The 25,656-nt window shown below is 39.0% G+C and overlaps 1 protein-coding gene across 2 annotated transcripts in view; it reads right to left on the minus strand.

Moving 5' to 3' along the window:
* LOC124283477 (protein naked cuticle homolog 2-like) overlaps positions 1 to 25,425 on the minus strand; it is a 123,505-nt gene extending 98,080 nt beyond the window's left edge. The window contains exons 1-3 of one of the 2 annotated variants that reach the window (XM_046719539.1): positions 25,237 to 25,425; positions 24,962 to 24,991; positions 24,348 to 24,457 (exon numbers count right to left, since the gene is read on the minus strand). In XM_046719539.1, coding sequence (XP_046575495.1) covers positions 24,348 to 24,457; positions 24,962 to 24,991; positions 25,237 to 25,261 — 165 coding nt within the window. In that variant the 5' untranslated portion in view covers positions 25,262 to 25,425. The remainder of the gene's footprint in view (positions 1 to 24,347; positions 24,458 to 24,961; positions 24,992 to 25,236) is intronic. The other variant, XM_046719540.1, reaches the window with a different exon arrangement.
* Positions 25,426 to 25,656: the final 231 nt, after the last annotated feature.

Genomic DNA, 25,656 nt, shown 5'->3' on the forward strand with positions numbered 1-25,656 from the left:
TGGGGACACCAGAAATGGGCTTTACACGTTGTACCCATGTGGGAATCGAAACCGGGTGTTTGGTGTGACGAGCAAACACTTTAACCATTAGGCTACTCTACTGCCCCCTACTTAAACTAGAGCAGACAATCACAGTGGCTTGAACTGCTCAAATCAAACTTGTCTGGACTCCCATCAGGACAGCCAAGCACCTCTTTAACTTTATAAGTGTAAGTTCCCTGGCAATGTCTCTGGGCAACGTGAATGTGTGAAATACATTATTGGATAGCGTTAAATTACACGAACAAATCCAAATGAAATTAGATTTAGCTATTGACATTGAAATGCAGTCTATCTTATCACAGTGCTAGCAAGCCTTCTGCCCAGAATATTCTCCTTATCTCCAAACAGGTATATTTGGCTCATCATTTCCTTTGAAACAAACATCAAACACAGAATCATGCACGACAATTTGAAGAGCACATAATCTATGCTCTTCAGACATGGCTCAATAAGCCAGTGTCACAGCCAAACAGGTGTAAGAAAAGCAGGTAGTTCGTAATCCATCCAATTAAACAAGTTCTACTTTCTTCAGGTATCTCTGTCAATTGTTCCGTCTTAAACTGAAATCTGTTGAAAGACGTAACAATCCTACAGTGAACCTCGCTACGAAGCATCCTCTACGGTTTTAGTCATTTCTAGGAGTCGACCTTGCCCAGTTCAGTTCGTATTTGCTTGTCTGGGCCTCCTAGGCTCTGTCTGGTTCAAGCATGGGGTAAAGTTTATCTTCCTGTACACAGTAGAACGTTAGTGAGAGACTCACAGAGGAATTATGGGTCCCGTTTCATGGCGGTTCCTGACTACCCGGTAATTCTCTAACCAAATAGTCTCACCGAACCCATAATCAGACCAAACCGAACAGTGCAATGGAGACCAAGGGAGCAGATCGGAGCCACGCTCTGCAGATATATCCAAAACCCTCTGAGATCAGATTCAATATCTTTGACAAATTTCCACATGATGATATAATTCGCCAAAAACTCCTGTCCCCGATTATACATCTGTTTCATGATGAATCTGCTTTAAAAGTGCTTTCAAAAAATGTTTGTAATTCAATGTAAATTAAACATGCATCAGCCATTTAATATACTCTGGTTTTCTATTGTGGGGTACAAGCATTTTTATAACACACAAAAATATTTTTTAAACGAATACTTTTTTGTCCAACAGATTATTTGATCAAAATCAAACCTTTTCAGAAAATCCAGTCAGTATATCTAAGGCTGCCAGGCTTTCATAAGGAGAACTTGTTCTCATTATTTATATAAGTGAGTGAGTGAGTGATTGAGTTTTTACACTGCTTATAGCAATATTCCAGCAATATCCGTCAGGAAACCCACGAAATGGGCTTCACACATTGTACCCACGTGGGGAATCGAACCCGGTTTTTCGGCGTGGTGAGCAAACGCTTTAACCACTAGGCTACCCCAACCTTTATTCATATAATCTAGAAATTATATTTAAAGTTATTATTCCTGTAGAGACTTGAGCAAGTCTAGTCTGTTTCAGTCACCTGTGGTATTCAAAGGGAAGTCAGCCAAAGGACCCCTACTGGGTGACATTGGCTTGAAACCACCCAACTGAAAACTGATACAAGTTCATTGCTATTTTGACTGCTATTTTCCTGTATCACTGTATCCCTGTTATCAATGAAGGGAACGTCTCAGGGGTAATTTACTATAGATGCATGGGATCCTAAAGAAGAGAAACCATGGGGGAGGATAACCTCTGACCCGACCTCTGACCTTACTAAATGTTAGCCTGCAAAGGTTAGCCATTGTACCTGCTTTCCACCCTCAGTTGAAGCTGACATTTTCACCCAGATCCCCTCAGTTTTTGTACACTGTGTTGTGTTATATATCATTTTTTCACCCACAGGACTAGGGGATACAAATATGTATTACATATACTTATAAATATGCATACTGTAAAGAAGTCAAGACTTTCAATGGTTTTATGAGGAAGTAAGAATTATTCAATAAACATAGAACATTGTCAAAGACCTTAAAACCCCAAAGGTTTTCTCTATGTCAAATATTCATGAAAAAATCCTTTTTTATAAACCTCACACAAATGCGCAATTGGACAAAAATGACAATTTCAATATGGCTGCCACATTCAAAATGGGGTTAGAATTCCGTTATCACTTTCTAAAACAGATCCCTGTTGTGTTTTTTCTTACTACGGCTGTGGTACATGGGAATGAGGGAAAAATTGACTGAACTCTATGAATTGCCATGCTAAATATTTGTCGATGCCTACATGAAAAATAATACCCCATAATGCAACACACATGCTAAAATGTCTTTCCCAACCATGATGCTCTGCTTCCAGTTATCTCCCTTGAATCCTCGAACATCTCGGTGTTTACTGTATATGGTTAAAATCACCTACGATTCCTCACAATGCTTTGAAACAAAGCAAGATGTCTGAAGGCTATTAGCACCACACTGGAACCGTTTCCACCAAAGTGGTGCGGTATTGTTGTGGCCACCTCTCTGCAGTCGCTGTGGTAGGCAGGGCCGCCGGTAGTTCCTCTCATCAGGCAGATGGGCTCCACCTGTCTAGCCATCCACAGTCTCCAGTGGACAGATAGACTCCCAACCAGCACCAAACACACATGACATTAATGTTAGCAGTATGTCAATCTGGCCATGCAGGAAGAGATTGCTAGGAATCTGTTCGCCTTCAAGAAAACAGAAACATTTGCAAACCAGCTAATATATTCATATAATTTCTTCCCCTACTATGTCCACATCTGTATTTTGAAAACAGTAACAAATAAGTTTTAAGAAACTAAACAAACTAGTCAAATTTAACAATTTAAAAATTAGACATGTGTATTATTAATTACTAACATAGTTCAATACTCCTGGAAACTAAACCTGTCACAGCCTTGTTTAGAAATGCTGATCAATATATTTCTAGAAAAACACAAACTGAACTCGAAGCTCAATCTTTCATTCCATCAATATTTGTCTCAGATAGGCGTAACCAGTTCCATCCATCCTCCAAGACAGCTAGTTCACCAAAGTGCAACACTGTATCCTCCACTACAGATAAGAACCTTATATATGTGTTCTGTTCTGAGATATCATTCAGTATTCAACAGGTGGACGATCTTATTCCACATTGATGTTGTGATAAGTCAGAGAATCACATAGTGAGTCAAGGGTAGAATAGGTCACTGGTAACCGATGCTGGTCTCCCTGTGATAACTCCTGTGTAGAATAGGTCCCTTGCAACTTATGATGGTCTCCCAGTAGTAATCCCCGAGTAGAGTGAGGAATAGTGGAGGAGTGAGTGAGTGAGTGAGTGAGTGAGTGAGTGAGTGAGTGAGTGAGTGAGTGAGTGAGTGAGTGAGTGAGTGAGTGAGTGAGTGAGTGAGTGAGTGAGTGAGTGAGTGAGTGAGTGAGTGATGTTTTACACAGCAGTTATTATTATATTATATTCCAGCAATATCATGGCGGGGAACACCAGAAACGGACTTCACACATTGTGCCCATGTGGGGAATCGAACCCGGGTCTTTGGCGTGACGAGTGAACGCTTTAACCACTAGGCTACTCCTAGTGCTCACAATATCAACCATTGGATCGTCCATTTTTGATTATCATCATATAGCTTGGTTATTGCCGAGTGTGACGTTAACCAACAAACGACCACACAGGAGGATCAATCATCACCAGTAGAACTTAAGCTTCACCTGCATTTGTCATTGTCAGAGTAATTAACACAAATCTTTACAAACTACTGTAAATAATATCCCTGGGATCACTGGGCATATGTACACAGATCCATCTCCCTCTCCCCTGTAACTGTACTTGTCACCTGCCGACTTTAATATCAGGTCAATAATACACATCAAAGGGGAAAACCTGCTTTGGGACCTGTGGATCGATAGGGGGCTTGTTTTTACGACATATTGAAATCCTCTTATCGTAATGGTGAAACTAGTCTACCATATTCATATCGCATATCTGATCCTTCTTCTGACGTGACATCTCCAAATTCTCAAATTTATTCTCCCAATGGTTCAAAGGTCGAAGTTGTTGGCAATATCTACAGTGAAGATAGTGTCTATATGATGTATCTAGCGTGGCAGGGAAGTGTCGGGTAAGCTCTCTTGGTAAGCTTTGTTAATATAATGCCCATATACTGAGTAACCCCAGCCAATCTGACACTACGGTAACCCCTCCTGGCATGTTACGACTGTATATACACTGGGCGTTCTACCATACAGAAATCCTGTGTTTGACACAATCTGTTCTGCATGACTCCCTTGGCATCAGGACAGGGATTTATCATGGATTCCAAACAAAATGCCATTGCAAGGCAAATTGGAAAAATAAATCATTACATTTTGCAAACTTTAAAATTTGTTAAAAGACCTATTTTAGCAATTCAACAAATTACAAAACTGTATCCAATTATGATACTTCTCTTTTTGTGATTCTTTTTTAAATGAAATACATGGCGCTTGTACAAAAGAAAATTGTCAGTTATAACATTAACATGATTAACATAACTATGGAAGTTTAGGGAATTTTGAGTAATATTTGTTCCAGATTTGGGGCCGAATATCAGCCTCTAAGGAGGTCGAGATAAAACCCTGAGGACTGACACAATCATGTCCCCGGTAAGCACCCAGAACTTACTTGTCAGCAATTAACAGGTGAAAACAATATAAAGGATTGTTCTCACAAATGTACAGCAAAGAAATTGTCAAATAATTCACACTTTAAACACAAGTCGAGAACAGTCTTAAATTAGCTTCTTCTTTCCATATAAAAAACCATGGAAACAGTACAATATATTCAGCAGAGGCAATACAGTTTTGTTAGGGTATATTCTTTTTCAAAGTTGACCTTTTTTGCCTAAAATAAGAACCTTCCCTTTACCTGTTCATATCAATTACCTGTAAATGAAATGATGGCAAATGAAAGATTAATCAGTTTAGGTGGACTCTCTCCTTTAGTCTTGTTTCTTCAAAATTAAAGAAACATGAGTTTAAAGACTTTACTTAAATGGTGGCTTGAGGTCTGTCGATAAAGCAATAGCTTTGTTATAAAAATTATGTAAATCATTAAAGATATTGATTTACTACATGCTGTCACAGAGATTTGAATATTTGTGAAAACTATTATCACATACAATCAAGGAAACTCCAAGTTTTTAAATCAAAAGTGTCAGCAAAGAACCAAACCGAGCTGAACAGTCTCAACTTTACTGCTAAACACTAGAGTGAGTGACTTTAGTTCTAGCTTTTAGCAATATTCCAGCAATATCACGGCGGGGGACACCAGAAATAGGCTTCACATATTGTACCCATGTGGAGAATTGAACCCAGGTCTTCAGCATGATGAGCGAATGCTTTAACCACTTGGCTACCCTACTGCTTCACTAAATACAACAAGCACACATTATAGAGGATATCTTTTTTTCCTGTTTCTTTTTTTTCCTAGCAAAAATTGATTCTTTTTTCCGATTCTTTTTTTACGATTACCTGATGTCATGCTTGTGTGCCACACAGAGCATGGAAAACAAGTGTCAGAAATCTTGTATTTCCTGAGAGCAGGTGTAAGACATGAATTTTGACACGAGTCTCATAAATTTAGTATGACACACGTGTGAATGTAATATTCTTTTTATTACCCATTATTTTATAATCCTCTTGAATTCCCCTAAAAACTACACTGGTTGTGAGTGCAGTCTCAGAAACCACAACTGTAGGATGAAGTAAAGGATCTTCAGCTATGAGGTCATTTCTATTGTGACATCATTTTGACCTTAGGTCACAATAGGATTTGAACAATGTTAACAATGCTGTCTGGATAAACTACACAATACACAACTGTACATGAAGTGATATTTGCCCCACTGGTAATATGATTTTATGAACTCACTTATTTTTAACCCTATGGGTAATAAATTTTATAATGGTCGATCTTGACTATGATAGAAAAACTAAACACATCATAAATATTTATTGGGCATTCTAATACCTGACGACTTTGAGTTTGATCGCATTTCTCCCGAAGAATATTACCCAACTTCAGGCCTCAGAAAGATATCCCTGTTAACTTCCATTGTCCAGGGAAAATCAATTGTGTTGAAATAAAGTAATATTATCCTGAAGACTGACAATAAATCACCCCGATCTCTATACAGCTTCACTTCAGTCTGTTATCTTTGTGTTCAGTCAGTGTTATAATCAGTCATGTAGAAAGCAGCACAAACAAGGGGAGGTAATGCAGCCATGTGTTACACTAATCCATCACCCATTAGTCCAAGATAACATTACCCAAGTATGTCATTCAAGTCGTCTCATTATAATTATTTGCTACGCGAGCATGGCGAATTTGGATAGAGTTTCTCAAATTGGTGAAATATTACAGGTGTGAAGGTAATTAATTTGGCATTTTGACTACCGCAAGCTGAGGTCTGCATGTAGCTTCTTGCCTCTTTTAACAAGAACTTCAATGCACCAAGTTCACACGTTGATTTAAAGCTGATAAACTTCAAAGGCTTAAGCATTTTGTATAAGCCACAAGTACGTCTCTATCCACACTTTGAATGCAAAACTACTGACAACGGTTGAAAGGTTTGTGATTAATGTGGCACTAAAAACATAAAAAATATTCTATTATATAACAAGACATTTAACACGTATTTCATTACAGTGCCTTATTGTGAAATATGTAGTAATTAAATGTCGTCCTAATGTGGGAAACTATTCTCTAGCTGCTGAATGACAGCATGCAGATAAAAAATAAGTGTGTTCATCTGTATTTAACATGCCTCATCACACAGGTCATTCAGATGACTTTATAAAATGGAAGGATTTAACGCTTACACAATTTTCTATATCTAATACATGCGACCTCCATGATGTACTTTTACTATGCTGGAACTACAGTTACACCATACAGCATCTGTTGGAATGAATTAGCAAAACACTACCTGAGTTATCAGAACTGACTGTTTAAACACACTATCCTACCAGGGATCGATTTAGTGCTTTGTTACTTGCACTGGTGCAACCCAATATAACAAAAAGCAACCTAGTTATTTGTCTAACTTGCACCAAGTGCAAGTCACTTTTTGAGAAAGATATTAACAATAAATCTAACATTACAGGCATAATTATGTCAGCTCATTTTTCTTCTAAACTTTGAATAATTCAATGGCATATTTCTTTCATTACATGTTGCAATGAAAGCAGTGCAATTGGAATTTGGCTGGTGCAAATAGGTTTTTACCTTAGGTTGCATCTGGTGCAAGTAGGTTAACAACTCCTAAATCGAGCCCTGCTACCTCTCTGAATATACTGACTAAACACTACCCAATTTCAAGGTATGTACTGGGTACCCAACCACTCTCAACTAAACACTACCTTACCACTCTCAACTAAACACTACCTTACCACTCTCAACTAAACACTACCTTACCACTCTCAATATTCAACACTACCCTACCACTCTCAACTAAACACTACCCTACCACACTCAATATTCAACACTACCCTACCACTCTCAACTAAACACTACCTTACCTCTCTCAACTAAACACTACCCTACCATGCTCAATATTCAACACTACCTTACCACTCTCAACTAAACACTACCCTATCACACTCAATATTCAACACTACCCTACCACTCTCAACTAAACACTACCTTACCACTCAATAGTAAACACTACCCTACCACTCTCAACTAAACACTACCCTATCACACTCAATATTCAACACTACCCTACCACTCTCAACTAAACACTACCCTACCACTCTCAACTAAACACTACCCTACCACTCAATAGTAAACACTACCTTACCACTCAATAGTAAACACTACCCTACCACTCTCAACTAAACACTACCCTACCACTCTCAACTAAACACTACCCTACCACTCTCAACTAAACACTACCCTACCACTCTCAACTAAACACTACCTTACCACTCAATAGTAAACACTACCCTACCACTCTCAACTAAACACTACCCTACCACTCTCAATAGTAAACACTACCTTACCACTCAATAGTAAACACTACCCTACCACTCTCAACTAAACACTACCCTACCACTCTCAATAGTGAACACTACCCTACCACTCAATAGTAAACACTACCTTACCACTCTCAACTAAACACTACCCTACCACACTCAATAGTAAACACTCACCCCTACCACTCAACTAAACACTACCTTACCACCAACAAAGGCCTCACCACTCAATAGTAAACACTACCTTACCACTTACTCACCACTCTACTAAACACTACCCTACCACTCTCAATGGTAAACACTACCCTACCACTCTCAATAGTAAACACTACCCTACCACTCTCAATAGTAAACACTACCCTACCACTCTCAACTAAACACTACCCTACCCTACCACTCTCAATGAGTAAACACTACCCTACCACTCTCAATACTAAACCACTACAATAGTAAACTACCCTACCACTCTCAACTAAACACTACCCTACCACTCTCAATAGTAAACACTACCCTACCACTCTCAACTAAACACTACCCTACCACTCTCAATATTAAACACTACCCTACCACTCTCAACTAAACACTACCCTACCACTCTCAACTAAACACTACCCTACCACTCTCTAAACACTGCTCTACCACTCAACCAAACACTACCCTACCACTGCTCAATATAAACACTACCCTACCACTCTCTCAACTAAACACTACTACCACACCCTTACCATAATCAACTAAACACTACCCTACCACTCTCAATATAAACACTACCCTACCACTCTCAACTAAACACTACCCTACCACTCTCAACTAAACACTACCTTACCACTCAATAGTAAACACTACCCTACCACTCTCAACTAAACACTACCCTACCACTCTCAACTAAACACTACCTTACCACTCAATAGTAAACACTACCCTACCACTCTCAACTAAACACTACCCATTATCTGGAGAAGCATTACTACCCACTCCACTGAATGAAATGGCTACCCTAATCCATCAACACTGAAGCAACAGTAACGCATTACACAGCTACAAAAATGTAATCCCCACTGGCGTAACCTTACCCCACCACGTTAACCCAGGGTATGCCAACCACCCGATAATCGGAGAAAGGTGATCCTATCTAGGTAACACACCCTTGTGATGAAAGGGCTGTGATCACTGCGGCAACTCTACCCCACGTCTCAGCTTCGTTTCGTGGCAAACAACAATTTATTTTCCATCACACCAAGACCTCCGAGCTTAGAACAGAGGTGTGTGTCCTCATACCCAGCCTTGAACAGAAATCATTAAATCTCATCTTTCAAGACAATGGCTCCTAGCAGCTTACAAACACATATATTCAGAGATATAAATACTATCTTAGGTGTCCCTCTACAACATAAAACAGCACACAGCAACAGGTGCCCTTTCAACCTTGTTTAGACAAATACAACCTAAACAGGTGCACGTCTAATCCTCATCTACAAATCACTGCTGTAGGTTGTCCTTCTGGTACCCTGTACAGACCCTACAGCAGGTGCCCCTTTATCACCGTGCCGAAAACCCTGTACATAACACAAGTATGTACCCTTGTTACCCACAGAAAATGCAACAGATGTTACCCTAATCCTGTAAACAAAAACATCAACATGTACACCTTTAATCCTGTACGGAACACAGCAAGACAGACCCTTCTAATCTTATACTGACCATTGCAACAGGTACCCTTCTATTCATGTACAGACCATTGCAACAGGTACCCTTCTAATTCTGTACAGAACACCACAAGACGGATCCTTCTAATCCTGTTCAGAACATTGCAAAAGGGACCCTTCTAATTCTGTACAGAACACTGTAAGATGGACCCTTCTAATTTTGTTCAGAACACCACAAGACTGATCCTTCTAATCCTGTTCAGAACATTGCAAGAGGGACCCTCCTAATTCTGTACAGAACACTGCAAGATGGACCCTTCTAATTCTGTTCAGAACACCACAAGATGGACCCTTCTAATCCTGTACAGAACACTGTAAGATGGACCCTTCTAATCCTGTACAGAACACTGCAAGACGGATCCTTCTAATTCTGTACAGAACACTGCAAGATGGACCCTTCTAATTCTGTTCAGAACACCACAAGACTGGATCCCTTCTAATCCTGTACAGAACACCACAAGATGGATCCTTCTAATTCTGTACAGAACACTGCAAGATTTTGTTCAGAACACCAGAACTTCTAATTCTGTACAGAACACTGAAGATGGACCCTTCTAATCCTGTACAGAACACCACAAGACGGACCCTTCTAATCCTGTACAGACCAATGCAACAGGTACCCCTCTAATTCTGTTCAGAACACCACAAGACGGATCCTTCTAATCCTGTACAGAACACTGCAAGATGGACACTGCAAGATGGACCCTTCTAATCCTGTACAGAACAATGCCACAGGAACACTTCACAGGTACCCTTCTAATTCTGTTCAGAACACCACAAGATGGAATCCTTCTAATCCTGTTCAGAACACTGCAAGATGGACCCTTCTAATTCTGTTCAGAACACCACAAGATGGATCCTTCTAATCCTGTACAGAACACTGCAAGATGGACCCTTCTAATTCTGTTCAGAACACCACAAGATGGACCCTTCTAATCCTGTTCAGAACACTGCAAGATGGACCCTTCTAATTCTGTTCAGAACACCACAACAGTCAATTAAACTCATAAAACATTGCATGCATTTTAAGAAACATTCCTTTCCAAGATTTGCCACAAGATGAAAATTCCCATGCAGTTTTTCCATGCTACTATGACATAAAGGGCTGTACACAATGTTAGTGATGAAGAATGAATATTGCATGAACCGGGATGAGTTTCTAACAAAACGTCCCAACTGTCCAACTCCAGCACTTCCATACACTACATGACTTCTTCTCAGAAACGAGGGCCTTCAACATAAAACACCAGAAGTCTCTTTGATCCTGAAATGATTGCTAACAGAAATTGCATAAGTCACTTCTCTCTGGTCGATCACACAAAAATTATTTGATTTGTTCCAAGTTTCAGGAACTTAACTGATTGTCAGGAACCATGACAAATCATCTCTACTTGTCTTAAAACTGGTAAATGTTTCTTCCACTTTCTTGACAATGTTGTAACTAATTACATTCTTGGAACAATCATCACAGAGCAACAAACCTCTTACTGATAATTAAATTTCACAAATTGAAAATTGGACTGTTTGGCAAAAGTCATTAGTTCCGTTTTGAAAGAAGTGTATGATTCTTTTTCAAGTTGTCAACAAACAATCAGACTTTTCAAGAAAGAAACAAAATTTGAAACTTGAAATTATTCCCTTCCTTTCATTCAACATGAGAGCAGAGAGGCATAAAGTATATCACATTTAGTCTCTTACGTCTGTATTATGGAGGGAGATATGGCCTGTCCTCTCGCCATTGTTGCATCACAAAGTTTTCAATGCCAGTCAAAAGGAAGCTCTAAGACCATATTAATACTTCCTGTTCCTATACTGGTACCATACTATTCATCATGTCATGTCACATGGAATGGTCAACCAGCACTGGTGACTGACTCATTGCTGGTTCCATAAAGCAATCAAAATACATCTGTATTGTTGGAGTTGGAGATCACGTTGGCACCAAATTGCTTTTACGGAACCTCATAATGTTAGGTGGTTTGAAATAAAAGGTAACAAGCAATTCAACAGTTATTTTCAGTTCTCTCAATAGGAAGCTTTACTTAAAAAGATATAACGTATAACATGTGACAAACAATATAGGACTAATTAAATTTAATTTTCAAATGGAAATTCAATCCACAACCAACATCAAACATGCTCTCGACATGATGGTGAGACTCCCTCATACATGTAGTGATTAACCCATTGTTTGTTGTTTAACATGGCTCTTAGAATACTACAACTGGATGACAGCAACTCATGCAGTCGGGGTGTCATGTTTATAGATATATTTAGAAAAGGAAGAATTATCAATTACAGACTTTTACAGAGTATTGGTCATTTACTGAGTATTGTATATTTATTGAGCACCTATTGTATATTTACTGAGTATTGTATATTTACTGAGCACCTATTGTATATTTACTGAGTATTGTATATTTACTGAGCACCTATTGTATATTTACTGAGTATTGTATATTAACTGAGCACCTATTGTATATTTACTGAGTATTGTATATTTACTGAGCACCTATTGTATATTTACTGAGTATAATATTGTATATTTACTGAGCACCTATTGTATATTTACTGAATATTGGTCATTTACTGAATATTGGTCATTTACTGAATATTGGTCATTTACTGAATATTGGTCATTTACTGAGTATTGGTCATTTACTGAGTATTGGTCATTTACTGAATATTGGTCATTTACTGAGTATTGGTCATTTACTGAGTTGTCAAATGCAATTATCTTATTAATTAAAAACACAAATGGGTCATGAAAAGAGTAACATTATTTTAGCTACATTTTGTTATGCATCAGTCATATGTAGGTCAGTGTTATGATTATCATTGTTGCTATTGTTGTGATGATGATGATGATGATGATGATGATGATGATGATGATGATGATGATGATGATGTCTTTTACTTTGGTCTTGTAGGTTGTAGAATAAAACACAAAGATGTATACTGGTATTTGTACCATACATTGGATTCCTGTTACAAAGAAATGTAAGGGTTTAATCTTTGAGCTAATCATGGCATACCTTTCTAAAGTAAGCCTTCATAATGATTAAAATCCCATCACGAGTGGGATCAAGTGGAATTATGAACAATTCAAAGTAAACATTCATCTGCTTCTTGATAAACTCTCATTGAACAAACCTAATGTATTGTAAACCAATTGATGTTACAAAGATCACAAAATAAACAATTGCTTTGCATTTGTATCAGTTTGATATTTCAAAGGAAACATATGGAAGAACAACCCTCATAGCAAAAGCTATGAAATATTAAGGATTATTTCAAAGAAGTCTTAAGAACTAAGATTTTAAAAGACGTAAGTTGGAATTTGATTCTGATTGACAATCATGACTATAAAAGGTTATCATGGTTACGGGAGTATGAAAAAGACGCAGGGATAAAACACATGAAAAGAAAATCTGCTTGATGAAAACTAGCCAGATACTTTAAGCATCTGAGTTCAATTTATTGGACAGTTTTGGAATTAATACATGAAAAGAGGGGTTAATTTGAAATCAGTCCACAAGCAATGTTCCATTGAGAAATAGAATAAATGAACTACTAATTGCACAATCCCCTTGCTTTGAATTCATCCTGTAGACAAACTTTTAACACAAATTGCACTCTAAATACAACATTAAACTACGCTCACCGTCCTATCATTCCTAGCCAAATAGGAAGCTCAACCTTCAAACGTATCTGATATCATTACAAGTCTTATTTTGTCCGGTTGCCATGTTTGCTGTTAGTCCCTGCAAAGCCAGGCAAAGTAATCAGTGTTTTGTGCAATAGCAATATCGTCATTTGTGCTCTGCAATCGTGAGTCAAATCAAATGAAATCATCTCGCAAGGCAGCCTTCTGACTCTTTCAATTGATCCTTGCTCCTGCGGCCACAACCTGGATTCCGAGCGCACAATTCACAAATAATCACTTTTTTACCTGTGTGCGTGATATGTTTTTATGCTGTGTTCATCACAGCGAGGATGCCAAAGTGCAGTGGCGATAACATAGAACCCATTGCTACATGCTCAGAAATGTATTACCGCTGTTAAGTCAACCTCGTCGCTCTTTACCTCCACTACAAAAGATCTTCCACTATTGGATCTCTTATCCAGCACTTATCTAACCACAAGTCTGATAACAATGCCAGTCCCAATCCTTTTCCGCATTTCCACAAATTCTGTTTTTTTACCCTTCAGACTATGGTCTATGAAAGGGCGCCAAACTATATTTTTAATAAATTCAGATAACCTTTTTTTTTAAAATGTACCACTCAAAGAAGTTAAGCATCGCCCATCCTGACATATTTCTGTGGTCAAGTCATGCCATGTGACATGAAAGAATCATCAAGTCCTTAGCGTCTTTTGACAAGCCTATTTTTATTTCTTTTCAGTTGAGGATTTCCTTTTTTTCAAAAGAATCCTAGCTAACAAAATATTATCAAAGCAGCATGTCCCTTTACCGGGAAAATGCATGCCTATATATAAGTAGTCTTGCAGAACGTATGAGATTATTCCCAAGTATCAATGGCATCTAGTATACTACCTGCCTGACAACTAAACATAAGAGAGGGCATACATACATGATCCATATCGCCACATTACAATATCTTCTGTCTATAACAGATAACCTGAGTGTTTCTACAGCTTTTGGTCTGCCCAAAACAGAAGCCCATGTTACATGTGGTGTCTCCGTTGGCAACAGACTTGTTCCAAATATCCCACCAGCAGTGAATACTGAGTGAGTGAGTTGGGTTTCATGCGCTTTTAGCAATATTCCAACAATATTACGGCGGGGGACACCAGAAATTGGCTCGACACACTGTACCCATGTGGGGAAACGTACCCAGTGCGGCATGATGAGCGAATGCTTTAACCACTAGGCTACCCCACCGCGCCAGCAGTGAATGGGTACCTGGTAGGAGATGGTGTTGTGACTGTATACTCTCCAGGGATGTTAGAATTACAACTGAGTGCACGTGGGTAATATTTTGCACCACAAAATATTGTATAATAATCTGAGCATTAATCATCAGAACTGCCTTCCTCAAAAGCCTGTTCTTTTAAACCTGTAAGTCAATACTGCCTTAAGGGATACTAAGGCCTCTTAAGGTTGATTTATCTGTGATTCACTCAGTCATCCTCGTCTTTCTTTGAATCGCACAGTGAATTAAAAAAATGTATTCTCCTGACATTTTAGGAACAAATGACAATCTTATTACTAATTCATGCAAGTAATAAAAAGATAACAGTTCACCGAGTACCAGCTTTGTACTGAGTGCATGAAACCGTAGCCATTTTGAAACGGTACTGACATGTTACGTTAACATTTACAGAAGTTGGTGACTAATACAGTGAGTGAGTTGGGTTTTACACCGCTGTTAGCAATATCACAGCGGGGACACCATAAATGGGCTTCACACATTGTACCCATGTGGGGAATCGAACCAGGGCCTACGGCATGACGAGCGAACGCTTTAACTACTAGGCTACCCCACCGCCCCGGTGACTAATACAGAGCAAATGGACCAGATTGGAGATTTGGGCAGCGAAGGTCTTTTTACTGTAAGAATTCCATGGAGATGCTGTTCATAATATAACAACTTTGCACCCACAAGAACACTTTCTACTTGACACGACATGGCAGAAATCAATCAGGTTCATTACGATCCAAAATGCTGCATTAATTCCAACATTTCACTGGTTTATGTGATCCGTACAATCTTGTTATCGAGAAAATGTCAATAACAAGCCCAGCTTGAACTGCAAATAATTGAGTCAGTGTATTTGAAAACGTGATACTTTACCGTGAAAGACGTTTTAGAGTGTATATTGTGTGACTAAACGTTCATCATTAGGTCCCCCATGAGGTCAGTCTAACACTTGTGTGTAGAGGGCTTGACATTCCGTCCATTGTACAAGCATGTGATGCTGTGAGTGTACACCCTCTTTCCTACAATGTGTTAAGCGACGCCACCCATGGAAAGGCTGGATGAGGAAATGTATGAGAGTACAGTGTAACTCAGCGTAAAAAAGTCCCTGCTAGAGGAGGATGGTCAACATGAAAGAGAAAATTTTCCTCATGTAGTGATTAAAGTGACATCTCCCCACAGAAGTGCATGCCTTTCTAATGCAAGCACTTTATCACTTGAGTGAGTGACTATGGTTTTATGCCACTTTTAGCAATATTCCAGCAATATCACGGCAGGGACACCGGAAATGGGCTTCACACATTGTACCCATGTGGGGAATTGAACCCGGGTCTTCACGTGATGAGCGAACGCTTTAACCACTTGGCTACCCCACTGCCCCCTTGAGTGAGTGAGTGACTCAGTGAGTGCGTGAGTGAGTGTGTTTAAATCATAACACCTGAACATTATCATATCAACAATATTATTCTGTTTTGCCTTATGAAAAACGTAAGTGTTTAATGGGAGACCTCCAGCTGAAGCGTATATGATAGAGACAGACGCAGACAGTACTCTGTGACGACAAGTCTGTGTGGTATACGTAATGGCAGTACAATGTCGAGGTGTGTAAACAGGGGTTTGTGTATTCAGTTGGAACTTGTAGGACGGTGGTACCCACTGTTGACAATTAGCGATGGTCATACCGGTCAATACACATTCAGACTTGGTCAAACATATTGGTCAGATGATGTCGGTCAGACTGAGTCAGGCTGAGTCAAACAACAACTATCCCCCGAAATGTGGACAGGTCCAATAATGGATTTTCTGGTTCATGTCTACTGTTGAGTTAGTGAGTAGTCTTTCACCATGTTTATTAAAAGTGCAGTAACATCGATGGAAGTGGTATAACCAAGATAGAATACCAGCAATGACATGGGATATTCATTCAGTCAACCGGACACCTCGGACACGTATTTTGCTCCACTCTTCCACACGCAAGAGGGTAAGCTTATCCAGAGAGTGCTTCATATCAAGCTATATCTCTACAAGACATCTGGAGCCAAGCGGTTAAGGTGTTCAACTGTTACATAATACATGTAGGTTCAAGTCTTGTGACATCGTACCATAAATACTTCTCATAATTCTACAGCCTAATTCCGCAGTTTTGTGCATGAATTATAGGAAAGTCAGGTCTAATAGTTAAAGTGTTAGCCATTTAAAAAACCTGGGTTTGGGTCTTAAAATTACAATGTGAGGCCAATTCTCAGTAACCCTTCAATACTATATTGCTGAAATAGTGCTGATACATTGCTGATATAATGATGAAAGTAGCATAAAAGTAAACGTCCACCCTCCCAGAGAGTCAAACCCAACATATATAAACATGACAGCCCTTATGTACATACTTTCAAGAACAAAAACTTATCATAATGGCTGACCCAGATGTGTAGTACTCAGTGCTGACAAGCCAACACCACTCCACGCCTAGTATGTGTGGACAAGTTGAAAGGGTCTACTTCTTTTACTAGTGAAACCTAGTCTCACCCAACTCAAACCTTCCCTTTGAACTTGAGACATACACTTGCCCAGCAAACCACTTACCCCCATGTTTTATCACCAATTCTTAAATCGGTTCGTATATCCTCCTGCCGTGGGATATAAGTAAACGGTAGAAAATAGTTATTTTATCTCAAACAATTAACATAAACGTGGGATTTCTTTTGAACCTTCGAACAACTTTTATTGGGCAGTAATGACCAGAATTAATGGCTATATGTTCATATGAGTGTAATTAGCATGGCAATTATTTCTCAGTTAATTAAAACCCTATCATGAAAATCCTATTATGAAGGCCCTACAGCGATCTATCCATTACGGCCTGGAGGTTTGAACGAGCTAGACGGGGCCCCGCCTAAACAGGAAAATTAACAATACCATTTCAAGGAGCAAAAAAATCCAGGAAAATGATGCCTTTGACTTAAGGTGTGGCACATTGAAGGGAGTAATCATTACTGATGTAATAAGTTGTGTGAGCAATGGTTACTCCCTTCATCAATCATATTCACATTGTTTCTAATTTCCAAGAATTTTCTCATTCATTAAGCACTACCATAAACAGCCAATAACAGTTTAAACTGATACTATTTCACTGTTATATAATCACTGGGTAAAACTACACTCCAACATGATTTCAAAGATACTCATGAAAGCTGACAATGCCATAAAACTGTAAGCCCTTGTGAGGAAAAACTTGAAAAACTTGAATACAAATACAGAAATTGTTAAATCTGTAATCCCGAAAATTGACAATCTGGACAACTCCACTCGGAATGCTACTGTCCCAATAAATGGAGGTCCACTATACATTGGCATTGCTGAATCTGTTGTTTGTTTGATATTTAATGCTGAACTTAAATTAAAGTTTTGTGACAGTGGAAATTATACAATCAAGTGCAGACCAGACACTCTAGTGATTGATATCATAAACAATATTCTAAGTCACCAAGCCTGACCATCTGATCCCCTTGGTCGCCTGTTACGACCAGCATCAGTTGTTGTCAACCAATTCAAACCCTAGACTGTCTCACAGTCCCTTAACCATATCAATCTACCTTCCTTCCAGCCCTTACTTTAATCCATAACCCCTGCATGAAACAAGTCTAGATTTACCTTTGGTTTTCTGTTTCTATCAAAATCATATATTTACATAAACTAACACTCAGTTTATTCAACTGACTGACTGAGTTTAGTTTTACGCTGCTTTTTAGCAATATTCCAGCAATATCACTGCGGGGGACACCAGAAATGGGCTTAACACATTGTACCCATGTGGGGAATCGAACCCGGGTCTTCGGCGTGACGAGCCAACGCTTTAACCACTAGGCTACCCCACCGCCCCCAGTTTATTCAAACCTAGCCTGTTTCACAATCCCTAAACCACATTGTTTTCACTACTGCCTTACCTTACTGCCCTAAATAAAGCAAGTCTAGATTTCCTCAGTTTCTGAATCTTTTCTCACTGGGTCTTCTTTTCAATTTAAAATGGAATTGTTTGTTTCTATCAAAATTATCTATATATATTAGACTAAGCGACTTTTGTAGAAATTGAACAAACTTGTGTAGAAACATAATTTAACTCTTAACAGTTTCAACAAATCGAAATTCTTGATCAAACAGGTTCTGATGAATATAGTTCAGCTGTATTTAATAAGTATTATTTCAAGACATACAGATACCACACAAACCACAACTGCAATACAAACATGACAATCAATACACCCACAATAAATATGACATCATGCTGTACACTTCATTTATCCAAGCTGTAAAAATCAATTTTCTAATTTGTGCATTTACTGTTCAAGCTGTGAACAGATGTATTCATCAAAAGGCATCTCTGGTTTGTAATTAATTTTGTGTCAAAACCAGACTGGTTGTAAAATTTGAAGTGTGAAAACTGTGACACGTTTCAATACTAATTTGTTTGAAACCTTTTGTTGCATTTTGAAAACACAATTTGAATGATTAAATTAAAGTTGTTCAAACCCTGTTTTAGCAGTTTCACTTGAACCATTTTCTTTAATCAACACATTTGCCAATTCCGGATGCAAACTGCCTAGAGCCTTAATGTTTAGATAACGCGAGTGAGTGAGTCTTGTTTTATAAAGTTCTTCTGAAGTCATGTTAGTTCAAAGTGACAGAGAACATGAAAGTGACACAGAAATTAGATATTTGGAGAAAACCAGTATTGTTGCATAGGAAGAAACCTACTAGGGATGTCACGATACATAAGTTTCATGAATCGATACATGCCACGATACCCATGCCACGATTCGATATGTATCACGATACTTATTTTCACGGCATTATTGTGTAAATTTAGTTACATTTTGAACATTAATATTTCATATTTTATAACTGTCCATGAAAAGATCAACATTTCTTATTTTCAGAGATTAAAAAGTTTTAATTTCACATCTTTGTGCAGGAAAAATAATCATTTATAACTCTCATAACATAAAAAAACATGATATAATTGCAAAATGTAAATGATACATAAACATATTTAAACCGATACTTTCAAAACCAAATATCGATACAGTTTTGAATGTATCGAGAATTGTATCATTTCATAAAAAGTATTGATGCATCGTGGCAACCCTAAAACCTACATCGTACTTTAAAAACTACTGTCACAAAGCACCACAGTATTCCTTTTACAAGAGAACACTGTTAAATATTGATGTAACTTCGATTGATTATTCTAGATGAAACCGAGTGCTTTATATGCACAGGGAGCTTATGGTTCAGTGAACGTCTTCCATAATACCTCCGTGATTGTCACATTGTCACATCTGACACACAATCGGAACACACCGATTTGCATTTCTCAACCCATTCCCGACCCGGTATAGCCGAATGGAATGCTATTACCCTGCAGGCCACCTAGTGTCATTCAGCTATAACGGGAGGCCCCCTCATGGCTGACCACCATAATGGTTTCTAAATACATTTATCAAATTAGTTTTGGCACCAGTCTTCACACTGAGCTAGTTGCGTCCATTCACCCATATGCAATGTCTGCTTCTTGGGGTTTTATAAGAGGCAATTGTGTCGGTTCCATTTAAGAGTGTATAGAATCTTAACAGAGATGTTTGTTTGGCTGAAGGACATCACAGTACAAGGCACCAGGGTCCCAATGTATAAGACATGAAATTAATTGCTTTTGTACGCTTCTTCACAACTCCAAGAACAGATTTTACACATTGTACCAATATGGAACGTCAGATCTAACCAAAACCTTTAACCAATGCCATTGGTTGCACTACATCTCAAAATTTATCCACTACATTTCAAATAGACTAATGCTTAGTCCCTGAATATATAATTTTGAAAAGTAACCCAAAAACAAATTTAAATTGAAAAGGAGCCCCAGAGAGTCGGGCTTTATTTAGGGTGTAAACATTGCAGAGAGGGCTAGGCAGTAGGAAAATAATGTGGTTCAGGGACTGTGAGACAGACTACATTTCAAGGTGAGGTGAGGTGAAATTGGATTTAACGTCGTGCTTGAGAATATTTCGCTCATATGACAACAGGCATGCGTGTGTGTGTATGTGCGGCTGCTTGTACTTGCCCAGACTTAAGCTGGTTTTATAGTGCTAGCCCACTGAGATACCATGCCGCAGTGAAACATGGATACCCCACTCAGACACATTATACTGACTCCAAGCCGACCAGTCCTTGTTGTACCCATTAATGCCGAGCGCCAGGCAGGGACCAACAAGTACCATATTTTAACGTCTTTTGGTATGACGCGGGTCGAAGATTGAACTTCATTTCAAATAGTATCTGAACATAAAACCATCTTAAATCACTTGGGTATACTGTTTATGTTGACAGCTGTCTCACATGATTGTGTCTGTCATGGCACGTTTTCCTTTGAAGCATAAAACAGCTTGATTGAATTGAGATTTAACATTTAGTAGTAGCTCAACAAATAGGGAGCCATTAAATGGCATATACTATATGACCAACACTGTAAGGTGTGAATCACCCCCAACAGAAAGCAAAGACAATGCGCAGTTCATAAAGTTCAGAAAATAATTGCCTAATTATCTCTCAGTAACAAAATCCATTAATGGGTCAATTTGTCCGTCAAACTGACACAAAACGGAGTCATTACAGGAGAATTGACCTAATGATGTTGAAGGCACCGACTCTACACCACTCTGACAATGTGTGAGCAGCACTGTTACAACACTAATGTAACCACAAGCTTTAACGAGAAACAATTTTGGACCACGCTTTCCAGGAAATTGAACTAACTTTGACAATCCACGACACAAAAAAAGTCTATTTCATCAATCTGACATACATAAAAAATGTTTTTATTTCCAATCGATGGCTCTGTTTAGCACCCTAGCTGTCATTCACATACCTGAATCAATGGCTTTTTTCAATATTCGACATTTGCATTAAAGCTTGTTTTTTTATTCAAAGATAAGATTTGTTTAGAAAAAATTTGCAAGACTTTCATTAAATTAGTATTTTTTTTTAATTCAATAGATATTTCTGACACGACGTTCATTCCCTTTTCCTAATGCAAGTCACAAAATAATCTCAAGATAATCAGCTTTCTTCCATGGATTTCCACTATTTGTCACTCATCTGATTGACATTTTTTCGAAAGTGGAAGTCATATAAAACTATTTCTCACTCAGTCTCATCTCAGTCCCCATTTCCCCACTGAGATTTTCTTCATTCTGTGTGGTATCTTTCCCAATCTGTCACTCACTCTACACTTTCACCTCCCACCCCTCTAGTCGTGCACTGTAACGCACATGCTTAATTCTTTTTATCATATACATGTTAATCCTTTAACTCAAAAAACCTGCCCCTTGAGCAAACATATTCTTCCCTTACACATTTCCCCCCTCCATTCCCTACATGGATACAATGCAAAGACCATTTCTGGTGTCCCCTGCTGTGATATTGCTGGAATATTGCTGAAAGTGGGATAAAACTGAACTCACTAAATCTCCTTTCCCTGTCATTAAAGTTAATCACAATTTCAATTTCAATTTAAATCCAAGGATATTATTTTCACGTTGTTGTAATAGTTTGATTTGAAGTTAACATGTACTGAAGTCCTTTACCTGTTTAACTTTTTCTTCAATATTCCATTTACTTATACATATTTGGACATCTTTTACATATAGTAGTATTTACATCTCTTACATCAACTGGGGCATTGGGGTAGCCTAGAGGTTAAAGCGTTCGGTCTTCACGCCGAAGACCAAGGTTTGATTCCCCATGTATACAGGTACAATGTGTGAAGCCCATTTCTGGTGTCCCCCGCAGTGATATTGCTGGAATATTGCTAAAAGCGGAGTAAAACTAAACTCACTCGCTCTTACATCAACTGCTTCTAGCCATCTTCATCTTTGACTTCCATTCTTATACCCAACTCAATAAAAGATAAAGAACACCCACATCGAATTCAATTTCAACACCCACAAGTTATAGCAGTGTAACCATAGTCACAACACAAAAACTGTTATTATTTCACTACTTTCAAGTAGTATATGTACGATATTATCACCCAGGTTCCACACTCTTCTACAACAGTTTGGTGTATATCTGTGTTATCACATGTTCCATATATCAAAAACCTTCTATACAGAACTCACCAGACCATTCCCCTTTCCACTTTTCTTCTACTATTTCACATTTAACTTTCTGTCAAAAGCACAGTTACTCACAGATCATGTTTTGTTTAATTCTACTCTACAGTCTCATCTATTCCTTCAGTCTTCATTCTTACAATACATTTTGCTCCACTACATTTTTTCTTGTCCCATCAAACGTATCTCCTACAAACAGCAATCAATTCCCTTCACTGGTCCATTCATCTTTCTGTCTCCATCCTACCCTGGTGACACCAACATATACCCGATACCCTGACATCCACCCTACCCTCACACCAGCTGAAGCCCACCCTCATCACTAAAGTCATCCCTACTTCTCTGGTTTAACCCTGTGCACTGGGAGAACCTTCAAACTCAGAACTAAGACGGAAAAAATACTTTACAGCCTGACAAATCATCTGAAGATCCTGAATCAATAGAGCATCTACTGAAAAAAAAATCTGTGGCATCACGTTGAGACACATTATTCAAGACATGATAATATCCCTTTCAAACAAGCTCTCAGATCTTGCGAGACCTGCTAGGATTTTGGAAGCGAATCAATTCTCTCACTGCTCTTTACAAAAACTGCCCTCATCCAAGATCCTTTATTACTCATCCCAATCCTTCTCTGTTCTGTCCATCTCTGAATCCCCTTCAACTTTTCCCCTCTGTGGTATTCATCTGCTATCCCCTCTTCTCTCCCCCTCCCCTTGTGATCAGTCTTTCCCTTCCCCCTTGTGATCAGACTTCCCGTAAAACACACACTACTTGCCACTAATTCCCCCCCTCCCTTAATTCCCCCGTACCCCTTAATCTAGCCTCTCCCTCCTATCTCCATCCCTCAGCACTGGGCCTGAGTATTGATCGGGGAGGGCAGCCATGCAGAACGACACCTCAGTGGCCTGACTTGGTTTCGTCAGGCGTGGATCAGATTTCTATCCAACATCAAACAGAACGGGCACCTATTACCTTCCTTCTGCTGTGTAATTTAGCCGAGACATAGCTAGCTTGCTTTTCACTTGGCGGCCTTGCCCTGCGTATTGTAAGCAGAGGCTAGCCTCCTTCCCTCCCTCCCTTCATCTCCGTCAATAACAGTCAGACCAAGCACCTGTCTCCCTTCGTCTTTCTCATTCACCTCCAAACTGTCCCCTCTGCTTCATATTGTAAATATGTTTTCCCCTTCGAAAACTCGTAAACAAGTCTTGAGTGGCTCTCCTGCTGATAAAATCACGTCTTGTGGAAAGCTGAAAGTTTAAACGCAAGGACTTGGGGCACCCTTATTTCTCTCAGTGCCTCGTGGCTCAAGACCGTCCTTTGAAGTAGCGCCCGGACTAACTTGTACAACAATGTTTCAATTCACATGCACACAACAGGGGCTCTTTAAAACAATGTAGAACAGTTTGTGTACAAAGTGTCAACATACCATGTGTACACATTTACTGCTAGAAAGGGGGTATGTATGTCCATTTAATCTTTACTTACTGATATAGACTCGTCCATGTTATAGTTGGCAAGATTAAATCCGGTCTTTTTCTTCCAGATTTGCTCCTCAAGCGCTTTGTTGAGGTGAGCATTCACAAAGAAGCACTCGGCTGAAACGATATAATGAGTTCAATAAAAAAAAACCGAGGAATGCTCTGACGTTTGGTTTATCTCAACTCCACCAAAGTAATGCTAAAAGCTATTGATCAACGAAAATGACTTCAGTCTGAGTTCTGTTTACTTTCCAAATGGTAAATCAAAAGCGCTTTGACATCTCACAGAATCATTACATGCTCTGAAACTCAGTTCAATATTGACACAATGTAGTGCTTTTCATTCTGGTAACTTTAAAAGACTTGTGAACGTGAAGTGTTCTGGAAATTCATAATTGTTAACTTCAGTAACATTGTCAACGATGGTTAAATGTTTGTCACAAACATGTAAGAAAGGGAATGTTATCAAAATTATACACTTGTCTAACATGCAAGTTACATTCAAACACTAAAGTTCTAGAAACCAAAATAAGTTGAGGAATAACTCGTGTATTAGCGTGCTGGGTGAACGTGTGATATTTAAAGCGAGGTGTGATAAAAAAAAGTCTAACACGCATCTACCTTCACGTGGAACTCGGACACTGCGACAAACTGCACCGGACGAGGGATGAGAGTGGGCGTGATTATGAAAAATATAAACAAAGTAACTCAGCAACAAAATCAAGCAGGGACGTCGTCTACGTCTACAGCATGGCATGCTACACAACTGCATGACAATTTACTTGACCTAACCTCTGCCATCGGTGTCCATTCTCGGACACTGGCGGTCACTCACGCGATCGATGTACAGCATGCGCGCGAGAGGTCAAGCTGTAACTCTCCCCCCAAAAACTCACCATGTCTACTTTGAAGTTTTCCCATAGCTATCTGTGTCACACTTTTCCATCAAACTTTGCAGTAGAAAAAGTCTCCCATTCAACGTGAAGTAGTCCGAAAATCGCACTTTGAGAAGGGTAAGTTCCTGCTGAACGAGTGTCTCGCTCCAGACCAGTCAACACGACCACCACATTCACTCACAACATGACTAGGGGGCGGGGTCGACCTACGTGATTGACAGTCGGACTAGTTCATTATCACGCGAGGGGTAAATACGTCGGATTCCTTCATTTAGCCCGTTTATATTGCTGCAATTAGGCGATGGGTGTTAAATTAACACGGGTAATATACGTCAAGCAGTTAACTCGTCTTGCAGCGTTTTTCGCTGGAAAGAACTGCTCAAACATGCATGCGTTAAATACCAATTGGATGAGTTACCG

The sequence above is a fragment of the Haliotis rubra genome, unplaced genomic scaffold (genome assembly GCF_003918875.1).
Source record: "Haliotis rubra isolate DU_JTF1 unplaced genomic scaffold, ASM391887v1 Scf317, whole genome shotgun sequence".
NCBI classification, from domain to species: Eukaryota; Metazoa; Mollusca; class Gastropoda; order Lepetellida; family Haliotidae; genus Haliotis; species Haliotis rubra.